This window comes from Eschrichtius robustus, chromosome 6, assembly GCF_028021215.1.
Source record: "Eschrichtius robustus isolate mEscRob2 chromosome 6, mEscRob2.pri, whole genome shotgun sequence".
Taxonomy (NCBI): Eukaryota; Metazoa; Chordata; class Mammalia; order Artiodactyla; family Eschrichtiidae; genus Eschrichtius; species Eschrichtius robustus.
The window spans coordinates 84,830,243-84,848,470 of NC_090829.1; the positions used below are offsets into that span (position 1 = coordinate 84,830,243).

General features: G+C 39.6%; 1 protein-coding gene across 1 annotated transcript in view; it reads right to left on the bottom strand.

Moving 5' to 3' along the window:
* The window catches only part of GAP43 (growth associated protein 43), a 43,154-nt gene extending 29,088 nt beyond the window's left edge, over positions 1 to 14,066 (bottom strand). Inside the window, exons 1-2 of the mRNA XM_068545667.1 lie at positions 13,965 to 14,066; positions 12,007 to 12,616 (exon numbers count right to left, since the gene is read on the bottom strand). Of these exons, the coding sequence (XP_068401768.1) occupies positions 12,007 to 12,616; positions 13,965 to 14,066 (712 nt within the window). The remainder of the gene's footprint in view (positions 1 to 12,006; positions 12,617 to 13,964) is intronic.
* Positions 14,067 to 18,228: the final 4,162 nt, after the last annotated feature.

Here is an 18,228-nt window from a genome sequence, read left to right on the forward strand (position 1 = left end):
TGCATGGCTTTAATACTATTTGGAACCAAAATAAAATAGAACATAGTTTAATGTACCTAACACCGTGCCTGGAGGTTACTCAGACCAATCCTATCTATGACTAAACAGTTGCACTATAATATGGGGTGTGGGGGGTAGTTCTCTTCACCTTCTAAATAATATACATAACCTACTACTTAACCAGCGTGGCTGCAGCTATTCATACTCATTGTGAAGACCACTACAGTGAGACTGACAGGTTCAGATCTGACTTGACCATCCTGCGGGCCATGTGTAGAAAGTCAGTACCAGAGAAATTCCTTAAATTTATATTTTTCAAACTATACTTCAGAGCCCAGAGAAGGTCCATTTAGACGGGAGGGAGAGAAGCAGAGTAAAAGGAGCTCTGGGCCTCTCCAGCCATTGCCATTTCCCCCTACCATTCTCAACCAGATCAGCTCTGTTTGGGTGATTAGTATACATATTTGAAACTTATTTGAACAAATGATGCCCAGGCCAAAAATTTTGAAAGCTTCACTCTTCAAAAATTACTCCCTAATCTGATGATACCGTCTGTGAATTCATTGTTTCACAATGCTCTGCCTAGAATTAAAAGCATCATCTGCACTAAAAATTACTAGGAGGAGGGGAAAGAGGCAACCCTTCCTCTGCACTAGAAGTTAGAAAAGTCAGCCATGGTCACAATTCAATCCAAATGCTGAATTCGTCTCTGAAAAGATAAAAGGCCTTTCAATTCATTAAAAAGATGTAGCTCAGATCATTTTTGAGGGCATATATCCATCCATCCCTTCAGCGGTAATTATTGCAATTCTAAACTTTACCCTTTTTCTTAACCTTTATAATAAGAGTACAATGCACAACAGAATTCACTGCAAATGTTAAAACTAGTTCTCAAGGCCTCACATACATATGTATATAAGTATGTGAATGTTATAAATTGATATTTATGTGTTTCCATGCTGATACATTGTTTGGGAACTGATAATTATCGTTCCAGTATTTTAGTTACCAAAAGTAAAGTTTATTAAATTATTAAAATATTTTGATTTGGGATACGATGGAGCTGGCTCCCACTGGCTACTGAGAGCAAGTTGTTAGCCTTACTTCCCAGCTGTGTGTTCAGTGGCAACACGTGGGTAGCCTGAAATCAGCCACGATGGGAGTATTTGCAACAAACACTACAGATCAGGGCTTTTTGAGTTTGGGGTTTTTTGTTTGTTTGTTGTTTTGTTTTGAGAGCCAGTTTACCAACACATTACTGCAGATATCTAATAAAACCATCAATCATGAATGATCTTTATGTTTTGGGTTTTTTTTTTTTTTTTTTACATTGCAACATATACCCACGTATAGCCACAATCATCATGTACCTCAGGACAGATGGCCAGACAGTGACTAAAAGAAATATAGGGAGAGGAGTGGGAAAGAGAAATATTATTCAGTAATATCTGAAAGTGTGATAAATGCTCATTCTAACTCATATTTCAAACTAACCTTTTGGTGGAGATTCCTAATGTGATAACCATGTAACCAGAACTCCAGATTAATCTTGAACAAGCAAAACAATTTCTTCACTTATTGTATGGTACTCTTACCAAAACCTGCTCTATCAGGATGTTAGGAAAACAGAAAAGGGTTCCTCCTCCCAGACGTTACATAATTTGACAACTACACCAGCCTTGTATCCAGACCACTCTCCATGTACTACAAATACAATGGTACATCTTAAATGTCTACTTTTCTGCTGGGGTAAAAAGCGTACATAAATAGCCAATCAGAAAGTGACAAGGTTTTGCTTCATTTTTTTTACCCTCTGTTTTTCCTTTTTTAAAAACAGGCTAGAAAAAGGAAACCGGCTTGTATCTTCCAATAGAAGCCAGGTTCTCTTCTCCACCTACTAGAGTTAAGCCACCTGTATTGAAGGAGAAGGAAGGAGGGAGACAAACATCTTTCATACCTGCTTTTCTTTCTCACAGGATCTGATTACAGCACTGGGGAGAATGCTGTAATCACGTTGCTAAACCTGGCCTTTCTTAGCCTTTTAAATTGAACGAGAGTAGTTTCACAAAGAGGAGTCCTTTCTGTCTTTTTATCAAATACATGAGAGTTGCTGCAAGTTACAGTTTACATGTTGTGGGGGGAATCTATTCAGCCTCCCAGTCCAATGTCCCTTGTGGTCTGCAGTCTGAACGGCTCACAAGCTGTATGCAAATTATGTTTACACTACTGTGGAAAAGGAGAATCAGCAACAGGAGTGGGAAAGTCTATTTTCTGGTCTCTGTCCCAGAACTGTTAGTTTGGGAACATATTAACAATTCACCCTATAGCAGGGACACAGCAGGTTCAGGAGACTCTTAACACGTTGCAAAGATTACTTAAACATGTCAGATGAGGAAAAGCAGCCAAGGAAACTGGCAGATCATTCCTTCCCTGGGTGTACCTGTCACACACTGGCAAGAGCCACACAGGTCACTCATGGGGCGGGAATGAAATTAATCACCTGCTTTCAGAAGGGAGCAGCTTTGGTTTCCTCTAGTTTTCAATATGTTCCTGAACATAATGCAAAATGCTCACATTGGTCTCGGAAGCCCTAAGTGGTGTGAATTCTGGCTACCTCGAGGATGATGTATGCCCCTGAGTAACAACAGAACTTTCTGGGAAGCTTGTGTATTCAGCTTCCAAAATACAAGAAAGGGGGGCGCGGCACAGCTTTCTGTTTGAGCAAGTGTCTGTATCCCCTTGTCACTTAGAATCTGCAAATAAGTTGGAATGTGTCATAATGGGCAGTGCTGAGCTATCAGAAATGGTAGTGATTTGGAAACCCTCTGTCCAACATTTCTGTTTTATGAAAGGGTAAACTCACACCCAAAGTAATGTGAGTGCTTAAAGTTAGAATTAGGTTAAGGTTAGAATCCAGTCTTTTAGGTCAATTTTAGTACTTTCTCTAGTGTGATAACATTTTTCATTCATTCTTTTTTTTTAATGATTTTTTTGATGTGGACCATTTTTAAAGTCTTTATTGAATTTGTTACAATATTGCTTCTGTTTTTTGGTGGCGAGGCATGTGGGATCTTAGCTCCCCTACCAGGGATTGAACCCTCACCCCCTGCATTGGAAGGCAAAGTCTTAACCACTGGACCACCAGGGAAGTCCCTGTTCATTCATTCTTAACTCATTCAGCAAATACTTATTGGTTGCCTTCTATTTCCCATTGTTACAGGTGCAAGAGTTTCAACAATAAACAAAACATATGATGGAGCTACTTTTTACCACTGATGGTTAATCTTCAAAAGGTACTGCTGAATTATGACATGAATTAAGTTATTTGTATTTTTGTGTTAGTTTGAATGAGAGGTGGTCTCTCAAGTTTTTTTAAATAAAAGATATCCCTTTTTATTAGATACATCTTGTCCTTCAAGATTCAGCTGCAGTAACTCTACACCAAGAAGTCTTCCTGGACTCTCTCCCTAATTAGCCTAAGCAGGACTTTAATTTTCATACACTATAAATTTCATCATAGGTAGCCTTAATCCTAATGCCTAGCTCTCCCCATCTCATTGTAGATTCACAAACCCATCTCAATAACACAACCAGCAGAGAAAAGAGCTTTACTCTCCCCATACCCCCTCTGAGAGACAGAGAGATGTGTCTGGAGCCATTTTCCTCTTCTTGTTGGCCTGAAGAGTGAAAAAATGTGTAGTTCATTGTTCTTCTAGATTTTCTCTAATGGCCTGAACCCCTAGGCAGGCCTTTCCCTACATATTGAATCTGTGTATGTGTGTGTGTGTGTGTGTGTGTATGTGTTTGTATGTGTACATATGTGTTTGTGAGTTGGCAGACAATTATGCTATAGGCATGGTGATGGTCCTAAAACATATCTAAATTATATTCTTCACTTTTTCATACCCTAAGGCAAAGAGAATATTCTTGTGGAGCTATAAAAATGTTCATCTCCACTCTGAGAGACACACAGAAGGGACCATTTAGGTGAATCGTTTCTGGTTTCTCTTCCAAAATCCAAAAGATTCTACCAACTCATACTGAAAAAAAGTAAAAACAAAAAATTAGCCTCAGAACTTACTTGACCATATATATGCCTCCAGGAAAGAACATTAATGTTGAACATGATTCATAAGGAAAGGCAAATAGCCCTCCTAGGGTACTTTCTTTTCCCCTGAAGATACTGCAGTTTCCATTCCAAATAGAATGGTGTGAGATGATCGAACTAAAATATTTTATCTTCCACAGTCTCCTAATTCATGATTCAAAAAGTGAAAATACGTATGAGAATTGCTGAGTAAGCATATCTAACTTGTGCATCATCTACTGCATCTTTTCTTGGGATGTACAATAACCCAATTCCAAACACTTGGGCCTGTTAGCTAATTTCACTGATGGTCGAAGATCCAATTATGTGACTGTACAGTAAATAAAAGAATTGGAGGAAAGTCATGTTAGGCCTATTCCTGTCATTCTTATGTTTTAATGAAGGTCTAGTGACAAAATCTTTGAAAGGCTTATCAACCACAATTATCTGTCAAATGCATCCATGGCTCTACACAAGAATCCAAGGCTTTATATACCCTTGAAGCTGTTTTAATTACTTTAATGAAGTAAGATGGGTATTAAAAAATAAACTAATAATAAATTAAGTCTAAGATGAAAGTGAAACTATTGACAGTAAATTATAGCCACTCGAGCTGTCGTTTTCCATCTCAGGGAGGTTAAAAGCAAGTCTAACCATATCTGAAAACATCATTGTCAACTTTTTGTTTTCAATCTCAAGTGTAAGGTGGGTTAGAAAATTCCACTGAGATTTCCTTGCAGTCTCCTGGGCTTCCAGTGTAAACATAAACTTTCTTAGTGCTGCCTCTTCCTGAAATCTTCGCCCGTCTATCCAGACTTCTTCTACTATCTGCCCTGTCCCCTAAACCCACTATCTAATAGTTTAGAAAATAAGGCACTACGGGGAAGTGAGAATGGTTGAGTAAGAGGCCATATGCCCACTCTTCCAGATGCCTCTTTAGTCTACCACTGCACACTTGCCTTTTGAAGCTAGAAAGCAGAGAAAACCTAGTTGAACCCATTTACTTTGAAGATGTGTGAAACTAGGCTCAGAGGGCAAAAGAGCTGGCCTGAAATCATCAGCAGAATCTGAACAAGAATCCAGGTCTCTTGACTTTAGGCAGTCTTTCGTCTATTATGCTGAAAATACAGAGCGTTTGCTCTATATACTTCCTACAAGATACTGGATCTATTAAAAACATGATGTTATTCATCATCCTTGTGAAAACCATTTATGGGCAATTCTTTTAAATAAGCCACAAAATAAATTATTTGCTTAGAGAGCCAAGCTTTAGTGTTGTGAGATTAACAACTGGCTAAAGACTTTTTGAAGAAAGTAGTGACTCAGATGTTCTTGATGATATGAATTGGTCTGCGGTTCAGCACCTGATTCAGTCATTTTCTTAGGGCACAAAATTAAAACATGACTAAGAGGGCTGGCAAAACTTACACATCCTTTCAAACCTTTCCCTCCTCTTTGTGCATACTGTAAACCATATAGTCTTGGGAGATCTTCAAGGGCTCCAGTCTTGCAGCTTTAAGCAGCGTTATTGGTTTCCTTCTTCCCTTCCTTTTTTGCCTGGTTATAGAAAGCTTTTCATTCTTTACTTAATGAAGCTATGATTGTGAGGACAAAATAAGAGTAATGACCACTCAGTGCTTTCTAGTCCATTAGATCGGGTGTTCTGCTCTCTCCCCATGTTTAGCCAAATGGACTGACTATGTAACTCTTGCTACTCTTGGTTCTTCCTCCTTGTAATCCTTTTAGAATTGGGTAGATATGCATGTGTGCGTGTGTATACGTAGAGAAAAAAGAGGCAAAAATATTTGATAAACATGCATTAGTGTCTGAAAAGTATTCTACATTTTAAGAAATATTGTTCGAGTTTCACTTCCAAATATAGTTTTACCACTTTAAAATTGGGGGAGTTACATGCTTTTCTGTTTATTGGCTTTTTTTTTATAAGGTGATAGTAGTTATTAAATATGAGCTATAAAAGAATGGATAAAAAGCCTCACAATATGAGTTTCTTGACTCTAAAATACATCTCTTCCTATCTTCTGTCTGCTTAAATTTTTTATTTGAAGAGACAGTGATTGCTCTCCTATCTGTTCTACCTATTAAGTTCTTTATACTATTTTAGTTATAAATATAAAGGTATCGGGGTCCTTTGGAAATGTACTTGCCAAAAGGGAGCAACAGATATAAACAAGAATTTTGAAAGATACGAATTCTGATAAATTTAGGATAGAAATTGTCTAGAATACATGAAATTGCTTTCATCTGATTGAATTCTCAACATTTCAATTTCTAAATTTCAGCTCTTCTGGCATATTTAATGGAGTCAGCAGTACTCCTGTTAAGAACAATCAAATTTAACTGGTCTTACAGCTCTCTGGGGCCTAATCAAACAGTACTTGAAGGATTTTCAAACTAAGAACTCAAGACTCAAAACCAGTTTAATATCCCCAATAACTCTGGGGTGACGGAGCTGTGAGAAAGTTATGACCAAGGAGTGCGGTTAGTTACTGGATACCCGCCTATAAATGCGATCACTAATGATTCCCAGACAAGCGTCTGGAGTATCCAATTATACAAATGAGGGAGATGGTCTTAGATTAGGACATGATGCCTGGGTTCTTAGACATTCCTCTCGTCTTCATTTCTCCCTGGGTGTCAGGGTTCAATGTATGACCTCGGCAGTCAAGCTGTCGGGGTTCAGCTCATGGTTTAGCTACTTGCCAGCTGTTGATGCTGATGAGGTGCCTCAATGTCTCTTAACCTCAGTTTCCACATCTGTAAAAGTGGAAGGGGAAATTGAAGCACTTACACCACAGAATGGTTTTGATGATTAAATAGGATAATCCCCACATAGCACTTAGCACAGGGTCTGACACTTCATAAATGCTCATTAAGTGCTACCTATTATAGAAACTATATTATTTATTTATTTATTTATTTATTTATTTATTTATTTATTTGGCTGATCTTTTCTTTTTTTTTAAATTTATTTCTTAAATTTTTTATTTTTGGCTGCATTGAGTCTTCGTTGCTGTGCGCAGGCTTTCTCTGGTTGCGGCGAGCGGGGGCTACTATTCGTTGCGGTGCGGTGGCTTCTTTTGTTGCGGAGCACGGGCTCTAGGCGCACGGGCTTCAGTAGTCGTGGCACGTGAGCTCTAGAGCGCAGGCTCAGTAGAAACTATATATTTTAAACCTTAAGAACCAACTACCTTATCTCTTTCTATTAATGATGAGACAACTGAAGCCCAGAGAGAAGCAATGACTTGCCTCATATCACACATCTGATTAGTAAAAATATTGAGGCTATACCCCTGGTCTCCAGCATTCTTTCCTTGGTATTATCTTACTGGGCATGGAGGGCACAGAATGTCCTAGGACCTGGTTGGTACTTCCTGACAATAATCAGAAATTGTCACAACTGCTAAGATAAAGAGAAAACGCAGGAATTGAGATAAAACATAGCACCTTAAAAAAGAGGTAAAGAACTGCAACGCCAAGATTAAGGTGAGGATTTAGGGGGTCTATCAGTTTGACCCCTACTTTGTCACCGTGTCTGTGGGCAGAATATCCATTTACTTTGCCCCTGTTCTCAGAATGTAAAAGCAGAAAGAAAAATATTATCGAATGCCACTGGAGTGTTTTCAAGAAAAGCCAATAAAAATGATTACTAGAGCAATATAAAAGTGCTCTATAAAAGCTTAATAATCAACAGTATTTAAGCAGTGTGCCACTGAGTAGCTGACAGGGTGCCCATGTTTTATAGATAGCATTTATGGACTTTCACAACCTAAATTTTCACTCTTCATGAGTTGTGTACAAATTTAGGAAGTGGTTGAAACCACATATCAAACCAGAACTGCTTCTGAGGCACCGTGTCAAATAAGTGTAAATATTCTTGGTTAATCTCACATGTAACACAGAGTGCGGTGGAAGTGGGTCTATCCTCTGGAGAGCTAAGAATATTATGGATGGTTATCTTGGGCCTTTGGAACATTTTGTTCTGGGGAAAGTAAAGAATTTCTCCAACTCCAAAAGTGTGGGTTGGGTATTTCATTTTTTTACACATAATTATCTTTCCAGAAACTATAAAAGTTGCATTATTCTTTTGCTAATAATTTGGCTATAGAGACACACATTACATAAAACCTTTTTAGCATGTAGCAAATTGCACGAAGCACTGTCTCATCCATATTTTGTCCCATAGTATATTGGCATATAAAGATACTTCATATCTTTTTGTAGAATTTAACTGAGTTGAGATTATTACTGTCATAGTTTTCAAAACCGCTCCCTGAATTTCATCCCACGCCTACTACCAAATCAGAACTCCTTAAGATCAGCGACCATAACTAATGCATCTTTGTGACGCTAATGCCTAGCATGGTAGAAAGTTAATATAAATGAAAGGGAAAAAGGAAAGAACAAAGGGAGAGAGGAAGAGAGGGAGGGAGGGAAGAAGAAGGAGGAAGGGAAAGAAGGAAAAAAGGTAGAAAGACACTGAGTTTCTATTCAGAGGAATGATGGATAGAACTCCTCTCTTTCCTAGATCATTATTGATGGCCCCAGTTAGAAAAGGGTAAAGAGACCACGAAAATAAAATGCAGCCAAAATCAACATACAGAAAATCTAGGATAACCCAGTTACACTTCCTACTAGTACCAGTCAAGTACCCTGTGACAGCTACCCAGTCAACATCTCTGATTTCTAGCCTCCTGGATGTGTTCCCTTGGTAATACGACATCACTGAATATAGTCAGAGCAGAAATTTCCCTCTACTGGGGAAAGTCAGTGGGTTATCATGGAGAAGAAGAGACATAGCAGAGAATTCTTTCACCGTGAGTCCAATGAGCACAGTGATACTATCCAGTAGGAGACACCAAAGACATTATCGTCAAAAGAGGCTTGAAAGTCCTCTCCTCATGGCTGAAAGGAGGCAGTACCCTAAAGATACCACAAACACTTCTCCTCCTATAAAGGAATCATCATCAGAAATGCAACCGAAGTTTTTTGGCCATAGACATATGCAGAGATGGGCAAACAGAGTGGCAAAGCAGAGACAGGAAGATATAGTTGGAGGATTAAAAAAAAAAAAAAAATGAAAAAAAATTCCAAAGGTCCTAATGCAAGTGGCATCCACCTGTAATAAACCCACTAATAGTAAAGGAAGTAAAATAAAGAAAACATTTCTAATTTAGAAAGAATTCCCGTTTGTATTAAAGTAGTGATCAGATTGGTCCAAAATTCTGACCCTCTTACTGACAGCAATTTTTGTCTTGAATCTCTCTTTTGGCTTGTTCTGCCCCCCAAACCTACTCCACCGTATCCGACTGACTGTCTCTCTACACCCCTCCAGGCAGTCACAGAATCCTAAAGCCACCCAGGGTAGCCGTCCATTCCCAAACAGTAGTGCTCAACTGGGAATATTGTTCTTTTAACCTGGATTAGAATGAAATCCAATACGAGATAGACGAAAATGTGGTACAGGGCCCATGGGAATTTGGGCTTGATATGCTGTGATAGATCTCCTTGTCACCTGTAGCTTCTGTGATTCCATGAGACTCATCATATTTGGGTAATTTGTGCTTGTCACCTACAGCAGGCAAGGCTAATAGATACATCAGTCCAGAAAGAAGCTATAGGCAGCATTTCAAGATCTAACCAAGAGGACAATACCTACCCAAAGCTCAGAAACAATGTAAAATAAATTGCCCTTTGTGATTACCTTCAAGTTGAACTTCATCTATACTTTTCAATTACCTTTCAATGTATATATTAAACTCAGACTAACTGAGGCATTTTTTAGTCAGAAATTGTAAAATTTAGGACAGAGCATGATCCCTATTTGCTTTTACTGACCAGACACATTTTTAATTAAATAAGTGAATGGAGTAAGCAAGGCTGCACAAAGAATATATGAATGAGTAAACAAATTATTATCTATAAATTGAATCTGCCCAATTTTCATTCATTCATCACTTGACATTTATTGAGCATGTACTACATAAAATATTTTATTGATTCATTTGAATTATCATAACTTGAAAAATAATAAAAACTGAATTTCCTTTAAAATATATTATTTTTAGACTTTCCATTGATTCAAGCAGTCCTCCTTTCTATTAATCCAAATCATGAGCATATACCTAGAATCACATTATGTCTTTCTGTCTCTGCTTACAATTTCAGAAATCCCAGTTTAAAAATATGATCTGAGTAATGTCAAATATTTTCTATATTTAAAATCATGATTAATTTCTAAGATTTATGAAAATTACCAATAGGTAGTCTGTCATATGCAAAATGATTTCTAGCCATTGTATCTACGGCTGGAACTTAAACCTAAAGAAGAGTAGTTAACAAGGTTTGTTTTGCGGAGTAAATTGAAACCAAAACCATTCTTATCACATGCCTTACCTTTTCCAGGGAAATATTCCCATCTTCTTAACCTCAAGGTCTGGCCCCTGGGGCAGGTATATAGTTAGAATAAAGATTTAAGATGAGTCACTGGTAGAAAGAGGTGTGTGCTTTATCTGAAGCTAGATAATGCTAATAACAATAATAGTTAATATAATCTGGCTGTTTACTCATAGAATTTGGGGGGTAAGATGAAAGAAGTAGACCAGAAAATATCTAGAATAATCTTCCACCATCCTGCAGTATCTAATGTGGAGAGATGGATATCATGGCAAATATCCAATAATTACTTTCTCAATCTAATGGTCAGATAGCAAGGCATTTCCCAGAGCATCCTCATGGAGTAGGTCTTTTCCCAAGGGCACAGTGTGGTCCAGTCCAAATTTGGGTCCTTGGACACATAGTGGGTTAAATCACTAAATTCTAAAGGAGTAAACCCAACCTTTTCAACTGGCACAGAAGCAACTTTATCTTTAATGTTTGGGGCTGAAATGTATTCATGGGTCACACTAGGCTAGAGAAAGACCTTGGAGACCGTTGGCCTCCTTCACCACTATGGATGGGTTGAGGTGGAGGGACAGATCTAGTGCTGAGGGGTGAAGTTCCCTTAAATTTATCTTGTACTGTGAATGCTCTATTCCAATTCTGCACAGGCTCTTTGGGCAATAATAGTGAAAACACTCCAGGTTAGAGCTCCAAACCAAAGAGAATCTAGTACCTTTTAAAAATCACAGTCAACCCTCAATTATGTATGCGTATGGTAGAAAGTAGTGTCTTTGATAATAAAATGATAATTTATGTTTGACTTCACAACATGTTCTATATTTGGGGTTTTTCTTTTGTTTTTGGCAACATCAACAGACTTATTTTCCTAATTAGTCTGACCCCGATTAATGTTACAATTAACATTCTCTGAGCGTACATACACATACGCACACTACTCACCAATTGATGGGGGAGAATGCCCAGAAACATATTGTGGGATAGGGAAAGGTGGTCTGAGAGTATGTTTTAGCTGCTGGCAATTCACAAACTGCATCATCTGAATCAATAGGGAGTTGGCTGCATTTATACCAGGCACTTCCCAGAGCTAAATAATCACATTAGCTAATTCCCATCCATAAAATATATGTAGCCTCAGTAATTACTTATTAAGCTAAGTCTATCCAGCACACAGAATATTTTTTCCAACCAGGATTACCTAGTTTTACTCTTTCTGCCAATCCAATTAACAAGGTAATTGCCAGACCTGTCTAGTACCGGCTGCTACACAAACCTGCCCAAGTTCTCTCTCAGGCTTGGAGATACTTGGGAACGTAGTGGCCAGAGTTAGCTCTCAGCCCTGCCACTTTGGGGAATTCAGCGAAGCTTCCCTCGATTTCCTGAATACACCTTCTAGAAATTTCCCCTCTCCCTTGAAGGCACAGGCGGCCTGGCCTTCCAAATAGGCCCCCAAGTACAGGTGGCCTGGCCCCCCACGGCGTCTGACCCTGGAGGTCGCTCACCTATCTTCTCCTCGGCTTGGCTGCTCTCCGCAGTCTCCGATGGAGCCTGGGCTGTTGCCTTGGCAGCAGCGTCCTCTGCAGCAGGGGCGGCGGCGGCGGCAGCAGCAGTGACAGCAGCAGGCACGTCGGCTTGTTTAGGCTCCTCCTTGGCTGGCGCGTCTTCGGCCTTGGAGGACGGCGAGTTGTCAGTGGAAGCTTTAGTGGCACTTTCTGTCTCAGCAGAGCCGGCCTTCTCCTCCGAGGGGTCAGGAGCCTGGGGCGCTGCCTGCTCTGTGGCAGCGTCGGGGGCGCCCTCCCCCTTCTGCTCCTCGGAAGGAGTTTCGCCGGCTTTGCCGGTGTCTTCGGGCTTGGGGCCGGCGGCTGGGGCCGCTTCAGCGGGAGTGGAACCTTCTCCCTCCTTCTTCTCCGCACCGTCAGTGACGGGGGCTTGATCCTTCTCATTCGCCTCCGCCTCCGCGGCTGGGGTATCACCCTTCTTCTCTCCTTTGAGCTTTTTCCTCGTTATGTGTCCACGGAAGCTAGCCTGAATTTTGGTCGCGGCCTTATGAGCTTTATCTTCTGGTTTGATGCCATCTTGTTCAATCTTTTGGTCCTCATCATTTTTTTCAACCTTTATGGAGAAAAAGGGGGGAAAAAAAGGAGAGATGGAGCAATGTTCTTTTCCTTCAAGTCACAGCATTCAATAAATGCATACTGAATGACTTATTCTGTGCCAGGCACCATACTTGGAGTTAAGAAATCAGCAATACCCTGGAAATTCAAACCAAGCCCCCTCTCTTTCTCTGGTGAAGAGTTTAGGAGAGTACACATTAGTTTCTGGGAAAATTAATGTCCTTCTGGCCTTCCTGAATCACTGGCATTATTTTATATGTCTTTCTTTCCCCAACTCAATGTCTCTCCTTTGCCAAACTTAAATCAGCCTTTTTGTGGATATACTTTGACAACTCAAGTCCACCCAGCCTAGGTTTTCATCAGTGACCTCTGAAAGATATTGGTTTTTCAGGGTTTCTCAGAGGGTCTCTGTGAAAAACTTATGATTTAAAAAAATATTGTGGAAAAGCCTATTTTTTTCCCCAAGATTTCAGGTCTCATCAGGAAACCAGTAGGTTCAGGGCAAAGAATATGGTTAAGGTTTAAACAGCAAATTCCATCAGGGTCTTGTGCAAAATGCAGATGAGTTCCAGGGCTTTGAGGGGTTTGTTCAGGATGTGACAACTCAGAATGCTGGTCACAAAATGACATCTACTTTCCTCTGTGTGTGGTCCAACATCAGTAATGAACATACCAGACCTTCAAAATTTGAATTCAGAAAATGGTCATTATTCCTGAGTTTTAAAAAAAGAGTGGAAAACACTGCTTCCGCTTTTGAAAGAGGGGCATATATTCACTAAATCACAATTTCTTATTCCCAAAGCAATTTAAACTTAAAATTAGTTTTATATTATCATCAACAGAGCCATCCTAGTACTGAAGGCAAGAGACTAGAATACAAAATTTTTACCATTTGATCATGTTACAACGTAACATAGGCTGCAAATAACTTTTTTCCACATGGAAATTAAATCACAGGATAGGAATAGAAGGTATAGTCATGAAAAGAAATGTCTAGGCAAGTACTCAGAATTCTATATAGCTCTGTTGCCCACTGTGGTGCCCCAGTGTGGTTACTTATAGCCCCCATATAGCCATTATATTAGTTTCAGGTATACAACACAGGGATTCAACATTTGTATATATTGCAACAATAAGTCTGGTTAACTTCTGTGACCACTGTCTTAGCAATGGGGAAATACAGCAGTGAACAATGCAGCAAAAGACCAATAATTAAAGAATGCTTATCATGTACCAAGTCCTCTGCTTGGCCCCAGTCTCGACCTTGGCCTGACCTTGGCTTTTGCTCCAGTTTAGGATGCAAATCACAGCAGGCCAACACAAGGCATGCTTTCCACCTGTCATACAAGCTCTGCCCGAGGGACCCAGATCCTGTTCATCATGATGTAGACCTGTCTGACATTCTTTGGACAAGCATATGGGTCTGTATTGCTTAGGTCCATCAACATGCTAGTGAGTATACAAAGGTATTTTTGAAAATAAGCTGCATGTGAGAGTAAAAGCAGGATTAATAAATTTCCAGTAAAACTCAAGGCAAGTTTCTCTTCTTCCTCAGTTAACGGTGCGTGTATCCATACAAGAAATGAAGGAGTGCATGAAAGCACTTTGGAAGGGCCCATTCTGCTTCCTCTTCCCGGTGCCATGCTGCCACACTGCTCAGTGCTCTGATGCACTACCACCTTCCTGCTCTCCTGCTGCTCTTGATGACTCCTACTGGGATGCACACAACACGACCTGGGGCACGGGAGCAGCTGTCCCTGCCAGGAGCTCTCTGCTCAGAGGTGGAAGCATAACCCTGTTAAATTAACAGCTGTGAATGGAGCATGCAGCCAAGGTGTTGTTAATTTATTTTACTCTATCTTGCATTTTCTGAATGAGGCACCATCTTATATGATAGGACATCTGCACTTGGGCCTTGATGCGCAGTGGTTCTTTAATACAAATACTGCTCCTTGTGAAGGTAAACAGACCAATTCTTTCAGAGTAGGCAAGTGGACAGAAAAAACCCTCTGGTGATTCAAGAAAACTACCTCACCCTTTTCTCTTTAAGAACACAGAGGAAAGGAGATGAAACTTAAAACGCTAGAAAACATAAAAAGAAGGAAGCCAAGAGTCTGAATGACATAAAGAAGATATTTTACAAGGATAAAGGAAGAGCCCCTCTAAGTTCTTTACACCTCCATCTCCAAACTCTCTCTCTCTCTCTTTCGCTCTCTCTCAATTTCTCAGATCATCTGCCACTGTAACTTTCCACATGATCAGGACTTAAGCTTCTGTGCACAGCCTCTATGTTGAAATGACTATTTAGAAAGGCTCAGACTAGACTTGCGTGCCAAGACTGTGGGATCAGGCTCACCTGAACAATCCAAGAGTATAAGGGACACAAGACAGAAAGGTGTGAGCAGGAAGGGAGAGAATGTGAAAAACCATAGTTAGGAGAGAAGTGAGACAATCCTGCAAGAGCTGGATACCCAAGTAGGTGGTCAAAGTACCCCACAGGCATGCAGCTTCTCCAGGAGGAATTGCTGGGCCACTTAATATTATTAGAGATTTAGGGGAATTGGATTTTAGAAATTGGTTGGAAATAGACAACTAATACAAATTATACAGACAGTCAGAGGGAAAGAGACAGAGACAAAGAGGGAAGGGGAAGAGAAGGGAAGAGAGGGGAAGGAAGGGGAGAAGGGGAGTGGGAAGGAAGGAAGGGAAGAGAGGGAGGAAACCAGCCTAAGATGAGGTGATTGAACAGAGGCATCCAGAAATAAGAATATTTTAAGTTAAAACTGGGTCTTAAGCCAGACAATTCTGGATGTGTGTGTGTGTGTCTTTCTTTTGTACCTGTAATTAATTCCATAAATATGGCTTAAACTACAGGTTATTTTCTGGTAAAATTCCTTTCACAGTACTAGAGGTAATTGCATTGGGAGTGTATTTTGCTGAGAGAGGAGACCATAATAAAGAGAACATTTCCCAAGACTGGCTGTGGGGAAACCCCAAGATGTCAGGCTACATAGACCTTTTCCCAACTGGAAATAGAAGAGCTTGCCTAAAACAAAGAACATGTGAGCCCAGAGAAACTGGAGATTATTCGCTACATTCAGCACAACCCTTTCAGCTTCTCAAAGGGAAAAGCGGTGCCCTGAAAAGTTGTCACTTGTTTCACTTGATAGCATGAGTGAATCAGTCAGTGGCCCCATTTGTATTTGAACTCAGGTCTTCTCCCCTCCCACCCAACCCCAAGTCCAATTTTATTGCATCCGTGACCTGGAACAACTTAGCCTTTCTTGTAGCCGATTGTGCATAAAGCATCATTTCAACATCCTGATTCATCTATTCATTTAGCAATACTGAGTGCCTATGCTGGCACCACAGACACACTAGTGAGCAGACAGAGACTGTATCTATCCACACAGGACTCTTTTTGAAATACACTTTAAAAAAATAAGCTCAGAGTATTTAACAATCAATGATTTCCCAGGAATTCAAGGAGACACCTGACATTACACCTGTCTATAAAGCAAGGCCAATAGTCTAAATATGTCAGTTAGAGTGGGAGGAAGTCCAGAAAAAAGGGGATCCTGGTACTTAATGGCTAAAAAGAATTAGTTCATAGTCTCATAAAAATAGATTTATTTTTTAAACTCAGCGTTGCCACAAATAAGCTTTGTGCTGAGCTCTGATAAAATTCTTTCATTTTTACATGGAATTATTGTTATCCATGAATTAACTAATGTGGACATGCCAATGCAGGAAGGGGATGTAGGAAGAGGATCATTACGTGTAGGAAGAGGATCATTATGAGTTGCCATACTTTTTTTTCAGGAATCTTCATTGCTATAGTTTAGAATTTTTACTGATCAATTTGTTCAGGAACTCTGTAATTTATGAAGTCTTAAAGGAAACCAAGTATGGGAAATGTTAACTGTTCAACCAAGGCTAAAACCTCGGATGAATATTGGTTTGAAGAAGATGAAGGGTACCATTCTACTAAGTTGCTGGAATCTGGTCAAATTTTAAAGTCCATTAGGTGAAAGGGCAATACTTTTCATCAACATTTAAGAATCACAGATAAGAAAGCCAAATATAAGAAGTACTATTTCATACCCAACATTGTTGCTCTGGTTAATAGTTTCCTTTTCCTCTTGGGGGAGGAGAGAGTAAACAAATTAGGATTCAGTCTAAGATGTCCAAAATTTGCATTTATTATGTTCCAAAAAAGTTTTAGGCAAAAAAAATCTATAAATGCCTAACTTTCAGGACTTAAAATAACGTCATCCATTCATCTGGGACATTTCAATTCATTTAACTATTTCTAATTATCATAGGAATACTCCAACCTTCCAAGCACAGAAAAATGTGGCCCTGTATCTACTTCTGCTAGCTCTAAACACTACGATGATAATACTTCAAATTTTCTCTGAAACAGGGTTGAATTTTAAATGCTTTCAAAAATCATTGGTGTGCACCAGTTCTTCTTTCTAAGAACATCTTTAGTAAACTAAAATATTTTCAATTTGATTGAGCAAAAGACATTTCCGAGAAGCAAAATTGAAAGGCCAGAGATATCAGGACCAGAATAAAGTGTGGATGGATATGTATGAATCTAACAAATATCTACTTATGGCTCACTCTATTTTTTATTAATAATTTAGTGAGGTGAAATTCACGTAAGAAAATTTCACTCTATTTTTCAGCTTAGTTGGCTTTGAGCACAGTTGATAGCATATACTTTAGGAGAAATGTCCAAGTACTAAAGAAGCTCCCAGTGGAGCTTCTGTACCTGCTTTGAATCTAGTCAAAGATCAGAAATCCAGAGAACTGCCCCTTATGGAGGAGCCAAAGGAGGATGGGCAAACCTTCTCCAGTTCTGTAGAGGAAGTATCTTCAGGTTTCTGGGCAGTTCTAGGGAAGAAGGTGTCATTTAAGAGATGAATAGGCACAGCTGGGATACAGGGGTCCCTTATCACTCAATGTGGTTTGAAAATCCAACTAAGAGTGTGAGGGGATGGGGAGCAGGATGCAAGTAGGTATAATGAAACTGTTGTGCATTTGCCAACTATGGCCACCATTTTTTTTAACTCTGATTTTCAGCCCAGTGAGGAGTCTTCTTTTAGTTCCTGGGCAGGTGGGAGCACTGACATATGACAACTGAGCTATTCTCCAGGGAAACGTGAGACATCAAGTGTGACTTTGCAAATCCTGGCACAGTGGTAGTGAGGGGATTCTCTTTTCCCCTTCAGATGAAGTGTGCAGCATAACGTTGCAGCTCCAGAGTCATAATAAGTGGGCAAGAAATGCTCATTGATTGGCTGACTATATAGAAAACCAAATATCCCACATTGGAAACTGGAATAGTAATGTGAACTTTTCAGAAAATAGCTGATGATCAAGATATGGGTCTTCAGCTCACTTTCATATATTATTTATTTAACATGTACAGCCCAGCTACTTCCTAAAGAATATAAAGTGGCATATTCAACCCAGTATAAAGTACTACTGGTGGAGAACTCAGTTTCCATTCAAAAGACTTATCTTTTATTTTATTTTGTATATGTAGAACTCTAGCTGTCCCACAGAGATAGAGATGAGGCAAAGAGCATATTATCATTG